Source organism: Mus caroli, chromosome 1 (genome assembly GCF_900094665.2).
Source record: "Mus caroli chromosome 1, CAROLI_EIJ_v1.1, whole genome shotgun sequence".
NCBI lineage: Eukaryota > Metazoa > Chordata > Mammalia > Rodentia > Muridae > Mus > Mus caroli.
The window spans coordinates 177,046,755-177,063,848 of NC_034570.1; the positions used below are offsets into that span (position 1 = coordinate 177,046,755).

Genomic DNA, 17,094 nt, shown 5'->3' on the forward strand with positions numbered 1-17,094 from the left:
AAACTTGTGAATGAAGTCATAGCCATTAGTATACCAAACTTGTGAATGAAGTCATAGCCATTAGTATACCGATGGCTTCGTATACTACCTGATCTGGCCCGTGTACAATTCCCTCATCTTCTTTCATTTCAACCCACAGTAGAGCCTTCTCTTCCATTAGTTCCCTGAATAAATCATGCTCTCTCTTGCCACTAGACCACAAAGTTACTCCTCGAATTGACTTTTCTTCTCCAAGAAGATCAATCCTTGTAGTGCCTGAAGCCTTCTACATACCAGTGATGCCATTTCCATTCTTTGAGACTGGGCTCACCTCTTACTCTTATCTGTTTTTCCAAACACAGTAAAGTATCTGCGACATTGGAGGAGCTGATAAAATGTGGCAGACACAAGGGAGAGGGAGGGAGGGAAGGAGGGAAGAGGAGGAGGAGGAGAGGAAGGGGAAGAGGAAGAAGGAGCAGCAGCAGCAGCAGGAGAAGAAGAAAAAGAAGAAACGAAGAAGAAGAAGAAGAAGAAGAAGAAGAAGAAGAAGAAGAAGAAGAAGAAGAAGAAGAAGAAGAAGAAGAAGAAGAAGAAGAAGAAAAAGAAGAAGAAGAAGAAGAAGAAAAAGAAGAAGAAGAAGAAGAAGAAGGAAGAAGAAGAAGAAGAAGAAGAAGAAGAAGAAGAAGAAGAAGAAGAAGAAGAAGAAGAAGAAGAAGAAGAGCAAGACATGTAAGAACAGAAGAGAAGGCAGAAGACTGTGGCTTTTGGAGTAGGATCTGTACCATTAAGAGATACAAAATTCCTTGTATACAGTATCACCAATTGGACAGTGGAACTGTACATCCTCTAAGGTTATAATCTTTGGTTTGTGAAAGTTTCGAGGGAAAAATACTGGTCCAAGTATAAGATAAAAATATAATACTATGTCTCAGAAGTGAATGGAAAGATATCAAAAAGGTAAAAAATGATTAACAGGTACCAAATGCTATGAGATGCCATGGCAGCAAGGGGCTACAGGGTAAGAGGAAGTCTTTCATTGTTCTTTTAAAATTGTATGCGCTCATAACATGATGTAACAGGGAAGCACATAAAACTGTCACTTCTGACCCATACAAGGACACAGCACTACAGTGTCACTTATGACCCACACAAGGATACAGCAATACAGCATCCATTAGAGCAAGGAGCTCAAAGGAGATCATGAAGATAATTCCATTCAACAAGGTGGCTACAGATAAAGCCCAAGATATAGCTAGAGCTGACTTTTTACCGTTTACCATCAGCATCATATATAACTCTATTAGATTTACTTCCCGGTTAAATGCAGTCTATTTAAATGACTGGAAACATTTTTCCCTTCCCTATCAACAGTTTGCAGATGTCTGCCTCTGCAAAGAAAGAGAGGAATAGGGTGCCCAGCCTCACTAACTACTTCTTTGGGGTTCACACAACATTAGTTAGGACACTCAACTATTAGTGTACTACACACTGACTTTATCATCTCCTTATGTTACTGGGCACACGGAATATAAACAGATAAGCTCACAGAATTGTTAGGTTTTTTTTTTAAAAGAAAAAAAAATCTCTCCTGAATACACTAGTCAAATGTCTAATTAATCTGTTTCTGGAGTATTTAACAATAATGTATATAAATATGAATGTATGCAGTATTGATAAGTATATATCACAAAATGGGAAAAACTCTTAAAAGTACTAGTTTTTACTGAGTTTTAACATGTGGGCTGAAATCTTACTTCCATACATTTCTTTTCTGTTGTTCTTTAAAAAAAATGCTTCAAATGAATTTTACAGACACTTTGGCTAGCCCTGGGATGCCGAGTGCTCACACAATGTGTCACGAGCCACTAGACGTTTTATGTTTTAAACGAAAAACTGTAGGTAACACTTTATTTTAATGGTGAAATAATTAGTTCCAGATTATAATGAAAATCCTATAGCAGTGAATAAATTATGCCATCTACATGGATTTGAAATAAATTTATTGTGATCAGTGTTATCACAGTGAATACTGAGTGAATTAATAATGATAAAAGACCTGAAGTATTAACAGCAATGCAATAAAACATCAAGAGAAAGCAAGAAGTTTCTGGTCGCTTTGTCATCAAGTATAGGTGTAGGAACTCTGAGAAGTATGTGTGCATGTCTGAGGCCAGGAATTAACTGGCAGGGAACAGAAAAATGAAGTGTATATCGTTAAGCATCTTCCCAGTGACATACAAACACTGCTTTTACCTATCTACAGGCTGGACTTCATCTGGCCCACATATATTAGGTATGAGTAAATAAATGTTAGATTAAAAACCCAATATTCTTCCTTTCTCATATTCAGACAATGCCTAACTGGTTTAGACTGTAGGAATACTATTCCAACACTGGCTGACGTTTGGTCTCAGATATCCTCATGTGCAGAGTGACTGTTTTCCAGATGATTTTGCTAAACTTTAAAGTTTTAGGCTCCTTAAAGGGAGACACTATACTTAATCCATAATTTAAAATTATCGCTATGTTTGATAAAAGGCTCTTGGTACTAATAAACAGAGCTACTCTTAGGAAATGGGAGCTTCATTTTTGCTTCTTATTAATAATCTTATTACTATTTTTGTTGCTGTTATTTAACAGGTTAATGAATGTGGGGCTGCAAGGACCTTAATGCTAGAAAGATCAGGAAACATCATAGTTTGCTACAAAGATTACTACTATTAATGCATGCTAAAATATCGTTTATTTACGGTTATTCACTTCCTAAACAAACCCATTCTGTAGTGGGTGATGGAAGAAAGAGTGTCTGTTGGACATGCTACCAAGGGAATAAAGTCACACAGGCTTTCAGAGTTTGCAAGGGGAAGGATACTTGCATACTGAAACTGAGTGGAGTACTATGTCATAGTACGAGCCTAGAAAGGAATGTTCTATGCATGGCGAATAAACGGTCCACCTGCGAGGGCAGGCAATGTAGCTTCTCCCACATAAAATGTTGGGAAAGACATCCCTTCAGAGAATGGGGTATCCACTGTGGTAAGATGAACTGGGTTACACACATGTAGAATAGCCTAATAAAGCAAATGTTATCAGGATAATGGGAGGCAGGCTTCTCACATCTGAAAAAACAGAGAAAAGCCAGGTGTGGTGGTGCAATTCCTAGCTACTGAGGATGTCGACAGAAAGAATGCTGGAGTTCAGGAATTTAGGAGCAACAGAGCACTATAGGTTGAATCTTAGGGTACTGAATATGAAACAGTTTTCGCAATAGCTTTTCATATCACAAAAGTCAACTTATGGCTTTTAATATCCATACTGACTAACACAGAAATTAACACAGGTGTAAAATGAATTAATGCACACATATGCATGGTCCCTAGCTTTGGCCATTAAAAGTAACCACCCCCAGAACCACCCCCAATGACAAGGTGAACTTAGCATAAGGAACAAGGGCTCCTTTGGAGAAACGGATGATGAGGAGACCAGAATACATTCTTTTGTCAGAAAACAGGGATGTTTTGTGGTGATCAGGACAAAGCAGAAAGTATGACATGGTTCTCCTTGGACAAATGTTAGAATTAAAGTAAGAAGAGAAAAATGGACTTTAGCTCATTGACTAGAACAAGAAAGTATGAGCCCACATTGATAATAAGTAACTTTAGAGTGGGTTGAGAAATAGGAAATATGGTTTCCAAGTGCCTGCTTTAAAACACACCCTTAGATTAAAAGGGAAAGAGAAAATTCTAGTGGAGAAGTCTCTGAGTCATCTCCTTTGTCAGATGGTTGACATCTATTAATAGCACCAGTGACAGAACAATGCAGGACCACATGGAATCTGGTTAGTACAGTGCAAGGACCGCAGTGTCACTCGTAAGCCATTCCACCCCAAAATATGTCCCTATATTCAAGGGGAAAAACCCAGAAAAATTCTACATGACAACTGACCTGTAATCTTCAAAAGGGTCAAAAGTCATAAAAAATAAAAACAGATAAATATTCTACATTCATGGTAACTATGAAAGACAGGACAAGTGGGATCTGTTAACATTTTTTATTTTTATTTTTGACAATTTCATACATGTGTACAATTAATTTTGTTCACTTTTCACTTCCTAATTACCTTCTCTGATTCTCTTCATTCCTATAGATACATTTCTTCTTCCGAAACAGTCCTCTCCCAATTAAAACCACAGCAAAACAACAACACTGAGTTTAATTAGCATTGGTTGCAGGATCAAGGGATGGGTTCCTCACTAGAGCATAGGTAACTTATCAGTGGCTATACCAAGAAAGAAAATGGTACCACCTCCCACAGCAACCAGTAAAAATCAATAGTCCTTCTGGATGGGTGGGCATATAGGATCCTTTAGCTATACAGATTTGAGGATATACTTTTGTTTAGGGTTGCATAAACCTTCCAAAAATTATTGATGAAGTTGGCAAAGTTTAGAGGTTTACAGTGAAATAGAAGTGTAAGCCAGCACCACTTCCTGATGTCAGTGACGGAGTTATGGTCGTATAGAGAACCTTCTGGTGTGCATATGAAGAACATGCGCAGAGACGAATGGGCAGGAGGGACCTGCACCCTTTTACCTTACAAGGCTGATAATCTTCTGAGCACTGTGCATGTGTGTTTGCGCATGTGTGTGCCGACATGGCATGCATGCATGTGTTTGTGTGTCCACATGTGTGTGCTTCTATAAATTTTAATTTCAAATATGGTTTTTAATTTCTAAAAGTATCATTTTTCCTATTTTTTATAAAATTCTTATTATCTTCATGCTTTCCTCTCCACTTTTAAATAAATGGGAAAGGTGACTTTAAAAGCTTTATCTATTGGTACCATTTTATACTCCTGGTTTGTTTCTACTGATAGATTTTTTTCACTCTTAGTTACAGGTTAGCATTTTCTACATTCCCCCAGGATTTAGTGGATATGCCAGATGCCACATATGCTCTATTTTGAAGATGTTAGAATTTTACCAAAAAGTCACCTCCAGGCAAAACCAACCAACCAAACAACTACCATGATTGTCTGGCTAATCTCATTTGTTTGCTTCTTTGAGATCAGATCCTACATTGGCTACTGTACTGTGTCTGAAATTCATTGAATTTTTTTTTTAAACTTCATTCAGCTTTTCAAGGTTAGGGCCAAGTTTCCTATTTCTATATCTTTATGCATACTTTAATCTTGGTTCCAAAACAACCTTTTTCTCTTAGAACATATTTTTCTTATTGATCTCTTTATTTCACAAATAGTTCGTGATTGTGTAATGCTCAATATGTCACTAGGACAGGAAAATGTCAAGGTCACCAAGACTACTCTCCCTGACCCTCCCCTTTTCACAACCTAAACCTCTATATATCTCTGCTTTACACATCACTTTGTTTATCCCCAGCTCCATATTGAGGAATCTATACATTTCTATATTCTAAAATTACCTACATACATTTTACCTTAATTTGTCTCAAGAATTTTGATATCATAATGTATGAAATGTATTCCTTTGGATGCTTTTTACACCTACATTGCATGTGTGTGTGTCCCAAATGCACATACATGTGCAAGTCATGACAAGGATGTGGAAATCAGAGAACACCTCACAGGAGTCATTGGTCGTTTCCATCCTCCCACCCTGTGGGTTCTGGGACTCAGATCTACATGTTTAGAAGTGGGTGCCTTCATCAGCTGAGATATCGCTCCAGTCCAACTTAGCCCTTTTTAAAAACTGTTGTGCATATATTGTCCTTGTAGAGATTCAGATTGATTCCAGTTATTTGTTACAAAATAATTTTCATGGGATGATTTTAGAAGAAAACATTATATATAAAATTATCTTGTACAAAAATTGTATACATATGAGTTCATTTCTCTATGGACAATAGAAAAGTGAAAATTTTGAGTGAAATTACATTCACTCTGAAGCTATAACGATGGTAGGTAGTTGTATTTTCAAATGATAATTCATATTACATAAACGTGTACTGCCTGGTATTCTGCAGTATTATTTATTTATTATTTCTTCTTCTCGGGGGGGGGGGTGGTGGTGGTGGTGGTGGTGTCATTTAACCCATACTGGCCTCAAGCTCCATTCCTCGCTCAGGCCAGACTCTGCCTCTTCCTCCTGATCTCAGTCTGCCTTCCTAGCACTGTCTACAGGGGTGCCACCAACCACAGCCTCATTTTGCTTTTGCAAATCTCCTCCTCTCAGTGCTGTGGGGGAATTACCAGTGAACAGAAAATGCTACTGTTTCTTTTAAAGTTTTTGCTTGTTTGTTTTGAAGCTAGTCTCAAATTCAGGGAGATTCAGCCTCCTCTTCCTGAGTAATGGCATTGTATATATGAGCCTACCAAGTGCTGGGATTAAAGGCATGCACTACCACTGCCTGGCTTCCCTTTCAACTTTTATGCTTTTATTTTACTATCTTACAATATTTAATAATTATTAAGGAAATGATTGACTACTCATTAAACATTATTGAGACAATTATATTTTGATCCACCTCAAACAACACATACACATAAATATATTTACAAAATGACAAAATAATATAAAACTTTAGTTAGATTAGAAGCAAATGAAGAGAGTTATTTTACAATTGTTTGCTTGGACAGACTATTCCAAGAAAGACTAAAATCCTTAAAGCTAGAAGAACATATTCACTAATTTGACTCCCTAAAATGTAAACGAGGCCCGGTTGTATAGCACTTGAGGGATTTCCCACACTCTAAAGGCCCTGGGTTTCGTTCCCAGTATAAACCCAAAAGTAAACATTAAAGAAACAAAGTTGGGCTGGTAAGATAGCTCAACAGATAAGAGCACGGACTGCTCTTCTGAAGGTCCCGAGTTCAAATCCCAGCAACCACATGGTGGCTCACAACCATTTGTAATGAAATCTAATGCCCTCTTCTGGGGTGTCTGAACACAGCTACAGTGTACTCACATAAAATTAATAAATAAATCTTTGGGTCAGTGCAAGTAGGAACTGAGACAGCGGAGTTGACCAGAAACAACAGGGTTTACCTGAGCAAGTGCGGTTGACCGGAGCGAGCAGAGGTCCTAAAAATTTAATTCTCAACAACCACATGAAGGTTCACAACCATCTGTACAGTTACAGTGTACTCCTACAAGCTTGGAAGACAAGTGTGCTGAAAGAAATGTGGACTAGAGACTCAGCTCAGGAAGTTCCAGAGGGGAAAAGTATTAGCATTTTAATGAAAAGTAGCAAGCATAGGAAGGAGAAATACAAAACATATGGTTCAAAGAGTGAAGGGGCGCCAGGAAGTAGAGTAAAGCTAAGTCCTGTGTTCATGGATATTAAAAGGAATTAAGGGAGTGGTGACCTTGGGGCAAGATCCCACCCAGTTAAACTTACAGTTTATGCATTTACAAGTGCAGAGAGGAGAGTTATATCATGTTAGGTATAATTAAAAGCTATACACCTTTAACGCAGGAGACAAAGGCAAGCAGATTTCTTTCCAAGGACAGCCTGGAATTGAGCAAGTTCTGAGAGAGGAAAAACTTAAGTCAAGGCTTGGTGGTTACCCACCTTTAATCCCAGCACTCGGGACACACAGCCACACCGATCAATGAGTTCAAGGTCAATCTGCAGAGCTAGTTCCAGGACCACTAAGCTTAGGCCGTGTGAAGGAGTTGGAAAACAGAAAGCTTGTGATAATGTAATAGAAGCAGGGGACCATGTTCTAGCCCCAGAAAGCAGCAGAACTCAGCAGCTTCAGCCACAAAGCTCTGGATTTAGAGTCAAGAAAAAAAAGGACTACTGGGACAATTGATGCTGGTTAGCTTGAGCTATGAAATGAGTGGTGATTATGAAGAGGCCAGTATCACTGAGGTGAAATCTTCTGGGTAGGGTTTTCTGAAAGCACAAAGAAGCTCTGTTCCAGAGACAGCCAAGGTTGTTCCTCATGTTGTAGCTGGATTTCTTAATGTGTAAGGTTCACCTAGGTGGTTCTGGCTTTGTTGGCATGAAGGAACCTAGGAGAGCAGCTAAGGCTTGGCACTTTGAGAGGCCAGGAAAGGCCATTGGTGAAGGTGTAGCCTCAGTTGCAGTTGAAGGCCCAGGACTGAAGGGGTCATGCAAAGGATTTGAGCCTTGGCAGCCTATGAGAGGTTGTTAGTGAAGCCTAGTTGTAGTGGAAGACTCCAGCATATTGGAGACACCAGTATAATGGGATGATCACCAAGGAAAGCAGCCAACAATGGAGTGGAATCAACCAGACCCTGGAGTGCTACAGAGGACAGATTTGGAGATGTGACCCAAGCCCTCTGGAGTATCCCATAAGGCCACACATCATGTATGGATCCCAGGCATTGGAACAAGAAGTTGTGAAGTTGACCTTGCCTGGGATTCCCCGATCTGTTAGAGATGCCAGAGCCAGGGCATACCTGCTGAGGAAAGCTGCTAACAGGGAGTGGGAAAGCCCAAGAGAAAGAAGTTTGTTGCAGTCATCAACACTGAGAGGGGTTTTAGCATCAGATGTGGAGCTACCCAGCTGGTTCTTGGTATTGCTTTTGTCCAGGCTTTCCTCACTCTGTCACTTTGTAATGGTAACGCTTATCCTGTGATGTTTAAGGTACATGATCTGCTTTTTTATTTTGACTTTATAGGTTATTGCAGTTAAGTGACTGAAGGAATCTCAGAAAAGACTGAGCTTTGAACATTGCTGAGACTGATACAGACTATTCGACTTTTGAAGTTGGAGTACATGTATTTAGCACTATGCTTTGGCTACCTTTGGCCCCCACAGACTCAGGTGTTTGAAAAGCCTATAGGGAACTGGAATGTGGTGGTTTAAGTATGCTTGGCCCAGGGAGTGACATTATTAGGAGGTGTGGTCTTGTTGAAAAAAGTGTGTCACTGTGAGGTGGGCTTGGCGACTCTCCCCCTAGCTACCTGGAAGCAAATCTTCTGTCTGCCTTTGGATAAAGATGTAGAGCTCTCAGTTTCTCCAGCCCCATGGTCTACCTAGACATTGCCATGCTCTTGCCTTGATGATAATGGACTAAACATCTGAACTTGTAAGCCAGCTGCAAATAAATGCTGTCCTTTGTAAGAGTTACCTTAGTCATGATGTCTGTTCATAGCAATAAAACCTATTCATTTTTTTTTTATATTTTTATTACATATTTTCCTCAATTACATTTCCAATACTATCCCAAAAGTCCCCCATAGCACCCCCCACTTCCCTACCCACCCATTCCCAATCTTTTGGCCCTGGCATTCCCCTATATTGGGGCATATAAAGTTTGCAAGTCCAATGGGCCTCTCTTTCCAGTGATGGCCGACTAGGTCATCTTTACATACATATGCAGCTAGAGACAAGAGCTCCAGGGTTCTGGTTAGTACATCATGTTGTTCCAACAATAGGGTTGCAGACCCCTTTAGCTCCTTGGGTACTTTCTCTAGCTCCTCCATTGGGAGCCCTGTGATCCATTCAATAGCTGACTGTGAACATCCACTCCTGTGTTTGCTAGGCAATAAAACCTATTCATATGAACATGTCTGTTCATAGTAATAAAACTAAGACATCTGGGTATCCTTTTCATATCCTGTGAAAATTACAGTTTTAGTTTTTTTTTTTTTTTTTTTTTTTTTCCTCAAGAACTAGCAGAGTAGAGATAGGCAAGTTGAAATTTCTCTTTTAGGACACCAGGAATAGGTAGGATTAATTTGCTTTTGAAACTGAGCCATCTCTTTTATGTTATAAAGATGTCTGATACTGACTTAGCTTTAGAAATATATTCCTTATTATTAATTACTAAAAAGCAACTTTCAAAAGAATGTTTAGAGCAAATATTGAATCATTTTATCTGAATAAATTTTACATAGGCACCTCATTAAACTATATAAAATGGTTGAGTTGAACATTTATAATCGTGTATTTCATTACATATGTATCTAGACTATAAATGAATCAATAACGATTTTTGACAAATTTATAAATGAAAATTTAAAATTTACAAAGAAAAACAGTAACCAGCAGTACATAGTGAAGTTATTAACTACCTTTTAAAAATGTCCTGGTTTGAGGGTATGCACTTTATACTTCACTTTACTGTGAATTCTTGTCATAATTATGCAACTGAATGTTGTTACATTGATCATTTACCCATCCCAATAAACCTCTAGGCTTTGTGGCTTTTGATTTACAGATGATGAAGCTTATAGTTAGAGCGTTCAGTTTAGAGCAAACATGTAAGAGTTTATCACTAAAGTTAAAGTAACACAAAGTATTTGAACTGCGTCTCTACCTCTGTACAAACATCACTGTCTACTAGGGGAAAATTGTTTTTTCATCAAAATTAAGTAAAAGTATAAAAGAAAATTCAGGAATTTTTAAAATAAAATTAAGTAAAGGTGTAAATAGTAAATTCAAGAAACAGTTAAGAGTCAAAGGAACAAATTAATATCTACTCAAGTGAGTTGCTATTAATTTATGTTATTAGAACTTCAATGATTGTTCAAATTGAAGGCACCACATCAACATACTAAATTAAGATCACTCTAGGAACTGTTAGGAGTGAGAAACAAATCATTCCAGTGATGGAGATAATGGAGCCACATTCAGAACAGTGTAAAGGGATTACACTGAAGGCTGATGCGGAGGACCACACCCCAGCAGCCATCAGTCCTGTTGTGGGTAGCACTATAGATCAGAATATCTATACCACTACTGCTGCTCTGGACACTTCTTCCCAGGTAGCGCAGTATTTAAATACACAGGCTCTACAGCTGAGTGTGACCCCCGAGTGACCTATTTCCTTTAACAGCCCGCCTGGCACACTCGGGCCCTCTGGATGCCAGCCCGCCTGGCACACTCGGGCCCTCTGGATGCCAGCTAGCAGAAGGGAGACCAGCGGCTCAGTTTTGACTTAGAGCGAGCGCATCACAATTCTGCTCTCAATGTCTGCTCCACAATAGGCTGTCGACAGCATGAAGGAGTCAGCTTGTCCCCACTGCACACTGAGGTCATGAGCAAGCACAAGCCTGCCACATAACTCTAAATGAATACTATATGATCTCTGAATGTTACGTATAAGAATTCCATTGCGCTATGGCTATGCTTATTTAAAGATGATTAACCGGAAGCTTCGGTAATGTAATTATTCACGAAATAACTGTTGTAGCTATTCCATTTCAGGAAGTAAGACAGTACAGGGTGAAATAATGGTTAAATTAAGAGGCTTAAATTAAGAGGCAAGAAAAAAGCAACATTGGCCTACTTCCAGCAAGAAGATCCATACTTTCTCACAAGTTACAAGATTGAATTATCACCGTAGTTGCTAGAGGATCACGATGAAATAGCAAAACCATAGTTGAGATGTATGTTAGGATAAGAATAGCTTATCAGGACTTTCTCACACTGACATGGTCACCGCTGGTCTGCTATAATTTATCACACTTTTTGTAATGTACTTTTTGTGATTCCTTCTAAGTTTTGAAAACCTCTGGGCCATTGCTTCTAGTTTCAATGTCCGCTTTTCATGGAGAGGAAGTTTAGGTGTGAGGGGTGAGAATGCTGCCTTAGCTCTCCCCCATTTACTGTACCAATTATCTTGTCACAATGGTATAGAAACTTCACTTGGACAAATGAAGCACAGATGAATTCTGTGATGTTTGTGAGATTAAATGAAGCTCAAATTCCCATTTGGACATTGATATTCTGAATTCATGGAACTACCTGGGTAAGCCTGGTAACGTTAATTAGGCCACTAGATCTATATTGTATAAAATAGGTTTCACCAAACCAAATTGCTCAGTGATTATTTAAAAATGTCGAAAAAAAAAAAGCCCCACAAAACAGTATTTTGAGGAAGACTCCCAAATGTTGCCCAGGGCAGCCTTGAATTTTCTGTGTTGCCTGGGCTGGTCTGGGACTCACAGTCATCCTCCTGCCTGTTTCCTCAGTCTGGGATCACTTCATTTCGGGCTGCCCTTAATAATTCTCTATTCTGGGATCTTCCTTAGAGCATATTAACCTATTAATGACTTGTCAATGTATATATAATCCACTTGTGCAATATATATATATATATATATATATTTCTGATCATGTTTGAATCCCCATGGGGAGAAGAAGAATTTAGAATTATTTCCTGAATTAAGTAATTTGTTAACAGGAAACTTCTTCTGAGACCCCTCTCTTCACTACTCACCGGTTCCTAAAGTAGTACTGACTTTCTAGAAAGGGTGCCCGGGCCAGCAGCTTGGCTAAAGTAGCCATGTCCTTCAACTCCTGGAGTTCACCAAAATTGTTACTATTAGTCTCCATGGCAACTGGGCTGAACCAAGGGCACTTCCGACTTATCCGCCTTTCCTTTCGCTCTGTTTCAGTTTCAAGTAACTGGACAGAGAAATTGGATTTGTATACGTGAGACCCGACTTCAGCCAACTCGCCCCTTCCTCCTGGAAGCTCGAGCTGCTGACGGGAAGGGTCCAGTAGGCAAAGGTGAGCGAATGGTCGCTTCCGGTTTCCGGTTTCCGCCTCCAGCCGGCTTCCGGAAGTTGCTCTCAAAATGCTGAAGTCCTGTTTGGAATTGGCCGGGGCTGCGGGAGTTGGAGTCGGTCCTCGGGCCTGAGCCTCGAGGCCGCGCTCCCGGGTGTCGTTGATGTTTGGGGCCGACGGGCGCCCAGCGATCGGAACCGCCGCCGGGAAGAGCTGGTGAGCCCGGCGGGCAGTTGGGAACGGGGCGAGCGAGCCGGCGAACAGCTCGCGGGGCTCCGGGTCAGGGACGGCCGGGCACCGAGTTTCTTCAGGCCGCGTTCCGGTTGTCCCTTCCAAACCGGCCACATTGTACTAGATTCCGTGGTTGACAAGATCACAGAAATTCCCAGGCCCGGAAGTTTCTTAGTAGCAGAGACACCAGGCTCTTGTACTCCCTGCGCAGCTCGGTTCGTGTAAAGCCTAGAAGTTTTCCACCGCCCTGGAGGTTCTGTCCTAGTTTACGGGAAAGGGGCGTTTTCCAGTAGCCTCAGGTTGGAATTTGTCTTTAGGGTATCCTGAATCCACCGCTGTAAGTTTCCAAACTGCTTTCACAAATCACACTTGATCCTTATGGCATCCCTGCTGTAGGAGACTCGCAGGTACAGAAAATTTAAGAGGCAAAGTTGTCCTGTGCCCGTGAGTACCAGAGATAATAGCTCAGTTTTGGATTTTCTAGATGAAAACCCTGGTCGTCCAACCTCCATCCCCACCCCTAACCCCCGTTTGTTCCAACGCTTTTCAGAGAAACGTGAGTGTAACACGAAAGTAGATGTCTTGCGGTCCATCTTGAAACATAAAAATCGGACCAGTAAGTCAAGAATTGTGATTTTTAAAGTTCATGCCAGTGGGCATGTCTAATTGTTTAGCATCACCGATAACTGAAAAGTTAAAAGAATATCTTAGGCCAGATGGCTTATTTGGTTCCTCTCTAGAGATCATTTCTAACCAGTGTCGTTTTTCTTGTGGCTTTTAAGTTCTCACAATTTTCACTTTGAATGCTAGGAGATACTTTTTAAATGAGCAATTTTAATTGGCACACTCAGCTTGGACCAAGAGACGCAGGTCACAATGCACTAGTTTTTCTTTGCTTTGGCAGTTGTACATGCGGTAGGAACCACCACAGAAAACAAGATAAAGGAACTTCCCAACATCCTGGTGTTTTCTCTAAAGTGTACTTAATGCTTCAATGTTCAGAGCCTTGTTAAGGAATGGAAGTGTTCAGTAGATTGGTCTGGTCCTAATAGAAAGGAAGTCATTTGTGTGCTAGTTGACATAAACACACAAACCAACCGGTGACCCCATTTATTCTTCATTGTACTTTCTGTCTCCTATCATGCACAGATAGCGCTGTGTATTACTGGCTATTACTTGATGTGCTATTACTCTAAACAGGAGTTACTTGCAGTAGTGTTTTTACTAAACAACTCATCGTTTGTAATGAGTGAGACATTAGCACCTCTCAGCTGGTGCTTTTGAAAGAAAGCCCTAAAATGAGACTCTCTCTCTCTCTCTCTCTTTCTCTCTCTTTTTTTTTTTTTTTTTTTTTTTTTGAGACAGGGTTTCTTTGTGTAGCTCTGGCTGTCCTGGAACTCATTCTGTAGAACAGGCTGCCCTTGAACTCAGAAATCCGTCTGCCTCTGCCTCCCAAGTGCTGGGATCAAAGGCGTGGGCCACCACCACTGGCCACCTTAAAATGAGTCTTAACTGTCCGAAGAGGTGTGTGACACAAAACCAGGACCTTTCTTTTCTAGTTAGTGTGCATGCTGGTCCACTGTTGTCTTCCCCTCCTGCCTTCCCTTCTTCACCTGCAATCTCCCTTTCCTCTGGGCTCCCTTTCCCTGTCTGAGGCTGAATTTTGCTCTATAGCCCAGGCTGATTTCCTCCTAGAAGTTGTCCTGTCTCAGCCTCCCCAGTAACGGGAACTATAGGCACGTGCTGCCTTGCCCAGGCTTTGATATTTCTTAATACAGTTTTTTGTTTCATTCTTTGCACTGCCTTTCACGATTGTTTTATCCAGGTTGTGAAATCCCCATGCTATTGGCGGTTGCTACCACTAAGTAGTTAACTGGCCTTGGTTCTATCTGTGTATGTCATCTCATGTAAATCCTCAGTGATTGGCACCATACATTTTTTATGGCCTAGATAAGGTGACAGCGGAGGCGAAGATAATTTAAATAACGGCTCTAAGCGATTTGCAGTATGATCCTAGTGTACTTTAACTCCTCATCGCCCTAATGTACTCAAGTTCTGTCTGACTAAGGTTGTATCTATAGACATCTATGAATTAGAAAATAGACGCCCAGATTTGTAGACTAGCCTGTAATTTCCTAGATAGCACCCCCCCCCCCACACACATTTTTATCTGTGTTTTGTTTTAACAACAATAAAAAGCCATTGAAATGCGATGTGGACCTTTGCCTCTGCAATTTCGATCTTGTTCGGTATTTGCTTTTCTTTACATCTGGAAAGCAGTGTAATAACAACTGTTTGTCTTGAGAAGCCGGGGTTTGTTTGCTTTCTGATTGGTTAGGGTCTGGAACTCAGTCTCCTATACTGTTAGCTTTGCTTGATTCTACACATTCCTTCAGTTAAAGATCAAAGCACTAGACAGGATAATTTGGCGAAAATACTTGTGGGGAGCTTCTTAGCATCCTTCGCGTGTCAAGCTGGAGACCTTTAAGCTTTGCTAATTTGCTGTCATTTTCATCTTTATGTAAACTATTAGTCTGTCTTATTCGCATAGCAGAAAGTTAAAATCCTTATTTTCTGAAGATTTCAGTAATATCACATTCTATCTTTGGTTTGCATGTCCTACATGTTCTTGTCATCTGGTTATACGTATGCTAGGGACTTACATTTAAATCTTAGCTGTTTTCATGGTCCTAACCTAGGAATTCAGGATGTATATTCAGTAAATGTTTGCTGTGCAGCTATCATGTATAATCAAGACATTATTTACCCTGCCAAAACTTGTTGACAGGATGATTTACTTTTTAAAATAATTTTTTTTGGTCTTGTTTGATTTATATTCTAACTACATTTCATCTAGGCATTAAAAAACTAAGTAATTCACATTTTGAAAGCAGTTAGAGGCAGTGAGAAAAGTTTGGATGTCTCTTGAAGTCAGTCATTGAATGAAGTAACAAAATCAAGAAATGGCCTCCAAGTTTGATGAATGAGCTCACATCAAGTCATTAGCTGACACGTGGACATAGACTTTACTTCTTCTTTTTTCTTTTCTTTTTTTTTTTTTTTAACTTACTGGTCAGCCGATTAAAATTTTTCTAGTGTAAAGAGGAAAGGAAGTGGTTTCCTCAGATGTCCCTGGTGGCAAAGTGACAGAGCTGTAGCTTCCTTCCAGCAGACAGGATAACTGGATGCAGTCAGGGGAGCTTTTGGCACGTGTCAGGGGAATGGATTCCCCTGTTTGTTAGAGAACATTGTGATTTGTAGCGGGGAAGAAAGATTCTTCTCTCTAACTCTCTTCTTATTCATATCTGTGTATTAAAGCAGGAATCAGATGCATTAAAGTCAGGCTCTCAACTCTGTAGCTCAGGGGTAGCCTCAACATCTGAGGGAATTCGGCCTCTGCCTCCTTAAGTGCTGAGTTCACAGGCAAGAAGGTCCACTAGACCAAGCCATAAGACATACTGTTTCTTTTTTGGTTTTGAAGATCCAGGTTTTCATTGTGTTGTTCCTGTGTGTGTGTGTGTGTGTGTGTGTGTGTGTGTCAAGGAGGTCAGAAAAGGTTGTGGATCCCCTGCCTCTCCTTACCCACGAGCTGGAGATCTAGGTGGGTGTAAGCTGTGTTACCTGGGTGCTGGACACCAGACTTGGGTCTTCTGAAAAGGTGGTAAGGATGCTTAACTGATGCTGAGCCCGCCCTCCCTCCCTCTCTCCCTCCCTCCCTCCCTCCCAAGATGCGATGCAGCCCTTTAATAAATGGCTATGTCAAACCCATTCCATTGTTGTGGTGGTGGGGAACACAGAGCTTTGAGCATGCGAGGCAGGTATCTGATCACTGAGCCACTCCCCAGCTTTTGCTTGAGACAAAGACTCATTTGATGACTAGAGTATGATTAAGGAAGATATATTTTAAGTTCCATTGAGCATCAGAAATTTTAACATTTAAGATGTATCTTATAGATCATATATATATATATATATATATATATATATATATATATTATTAGTCTTAAAATGTAGACCTTCCCCGTGGTATGGCTCTCTTACTATTTATGTGTGTTTACTCAGTGCCATAATCCATGTTATTAGTATTCTGTACTTTTGGGCTAGTTGCTGTATATTTAGAAAACCAAATAGCCTTTCTTAAACAACCTTTTCTTTTTAAATCTTAAATAAAATGTAGTAGTTACATGAAGTGGAAGCACATAACTCTGTCACTGTTCCTGTTTGCCAGTGGTCATTCTGCGCTCTGTCACTGTGTTCCTGTTTGCGAGTGGTCATCCCGCGCTCTGTCACTGTGTTCCTGTTTGCCAGTGCTCATCCCGCGCTCTGTCACTGTGTTCCTGTTTGCGAGTGGTCATCCCGTGCTCTGTCACTGTGTTCCTGTTTGCGAGTGGTCATCCCGTGCTCTGTCACTGTGT

The 17,094-nt window shown here is 40.4% G+C and overlaps 2 protein-coding genes across 7 annotated transcripts in view; one reads left to right on the forward strand and one right to left on the reverse strand.

The window, feature by feature from the left end:
- Nucleotides 1–12,430, reverse strand: part of Spata17 (spermatogenesis associated 17) — a 161,233-nt gene extending 148,803 nt beyond the window's left edge. Inside the window, exon 1 of one of the 3 annotated variants that reach the window (XM_021158392.2) lies at nt 12,159–12,430. In XM_021158392.2, the coding sequence (XP_021014051.1) occupies nt 12,159–12,274 (116 nt within the window). In that variant the 5' untranslated portion in view covers nt 12,275–12,430. The remainder of the gene's footprint in view (nt 1–12,158) is intronic. The other 2 variants (XM_021158409.2, XM_021158400.2) reach the window with 2 other exon arrangements.
- The window catches only part of Gpatch2 (G-patch domain containing 2), a 138,125-nt gene continuing 132,019 nt past the window's right edge, over nt 10,989–17,094 (forward strand). For 2 of the 4 annotated variants that reach the window (XM_029478561.1, XM_021158322.2), the window contains exon 1: nt 12,496–12,664. In XM_029478561.1, the coding sequence (XP_029334421.1) occupies nt 12,612–12,664 (53 nt within the window). In that variant the 5' untranslated portion in view covers nt 12,496–12,611. Of the gene's footprint in view, nt 11,097–12,495; nt 12,665–12,693; nt 12,895–17,094 lie in introns of those variants that run through there. The other 2 variants (XM_021158335.2, XM_029478572.1) reach the window with 2 other exon arrangements.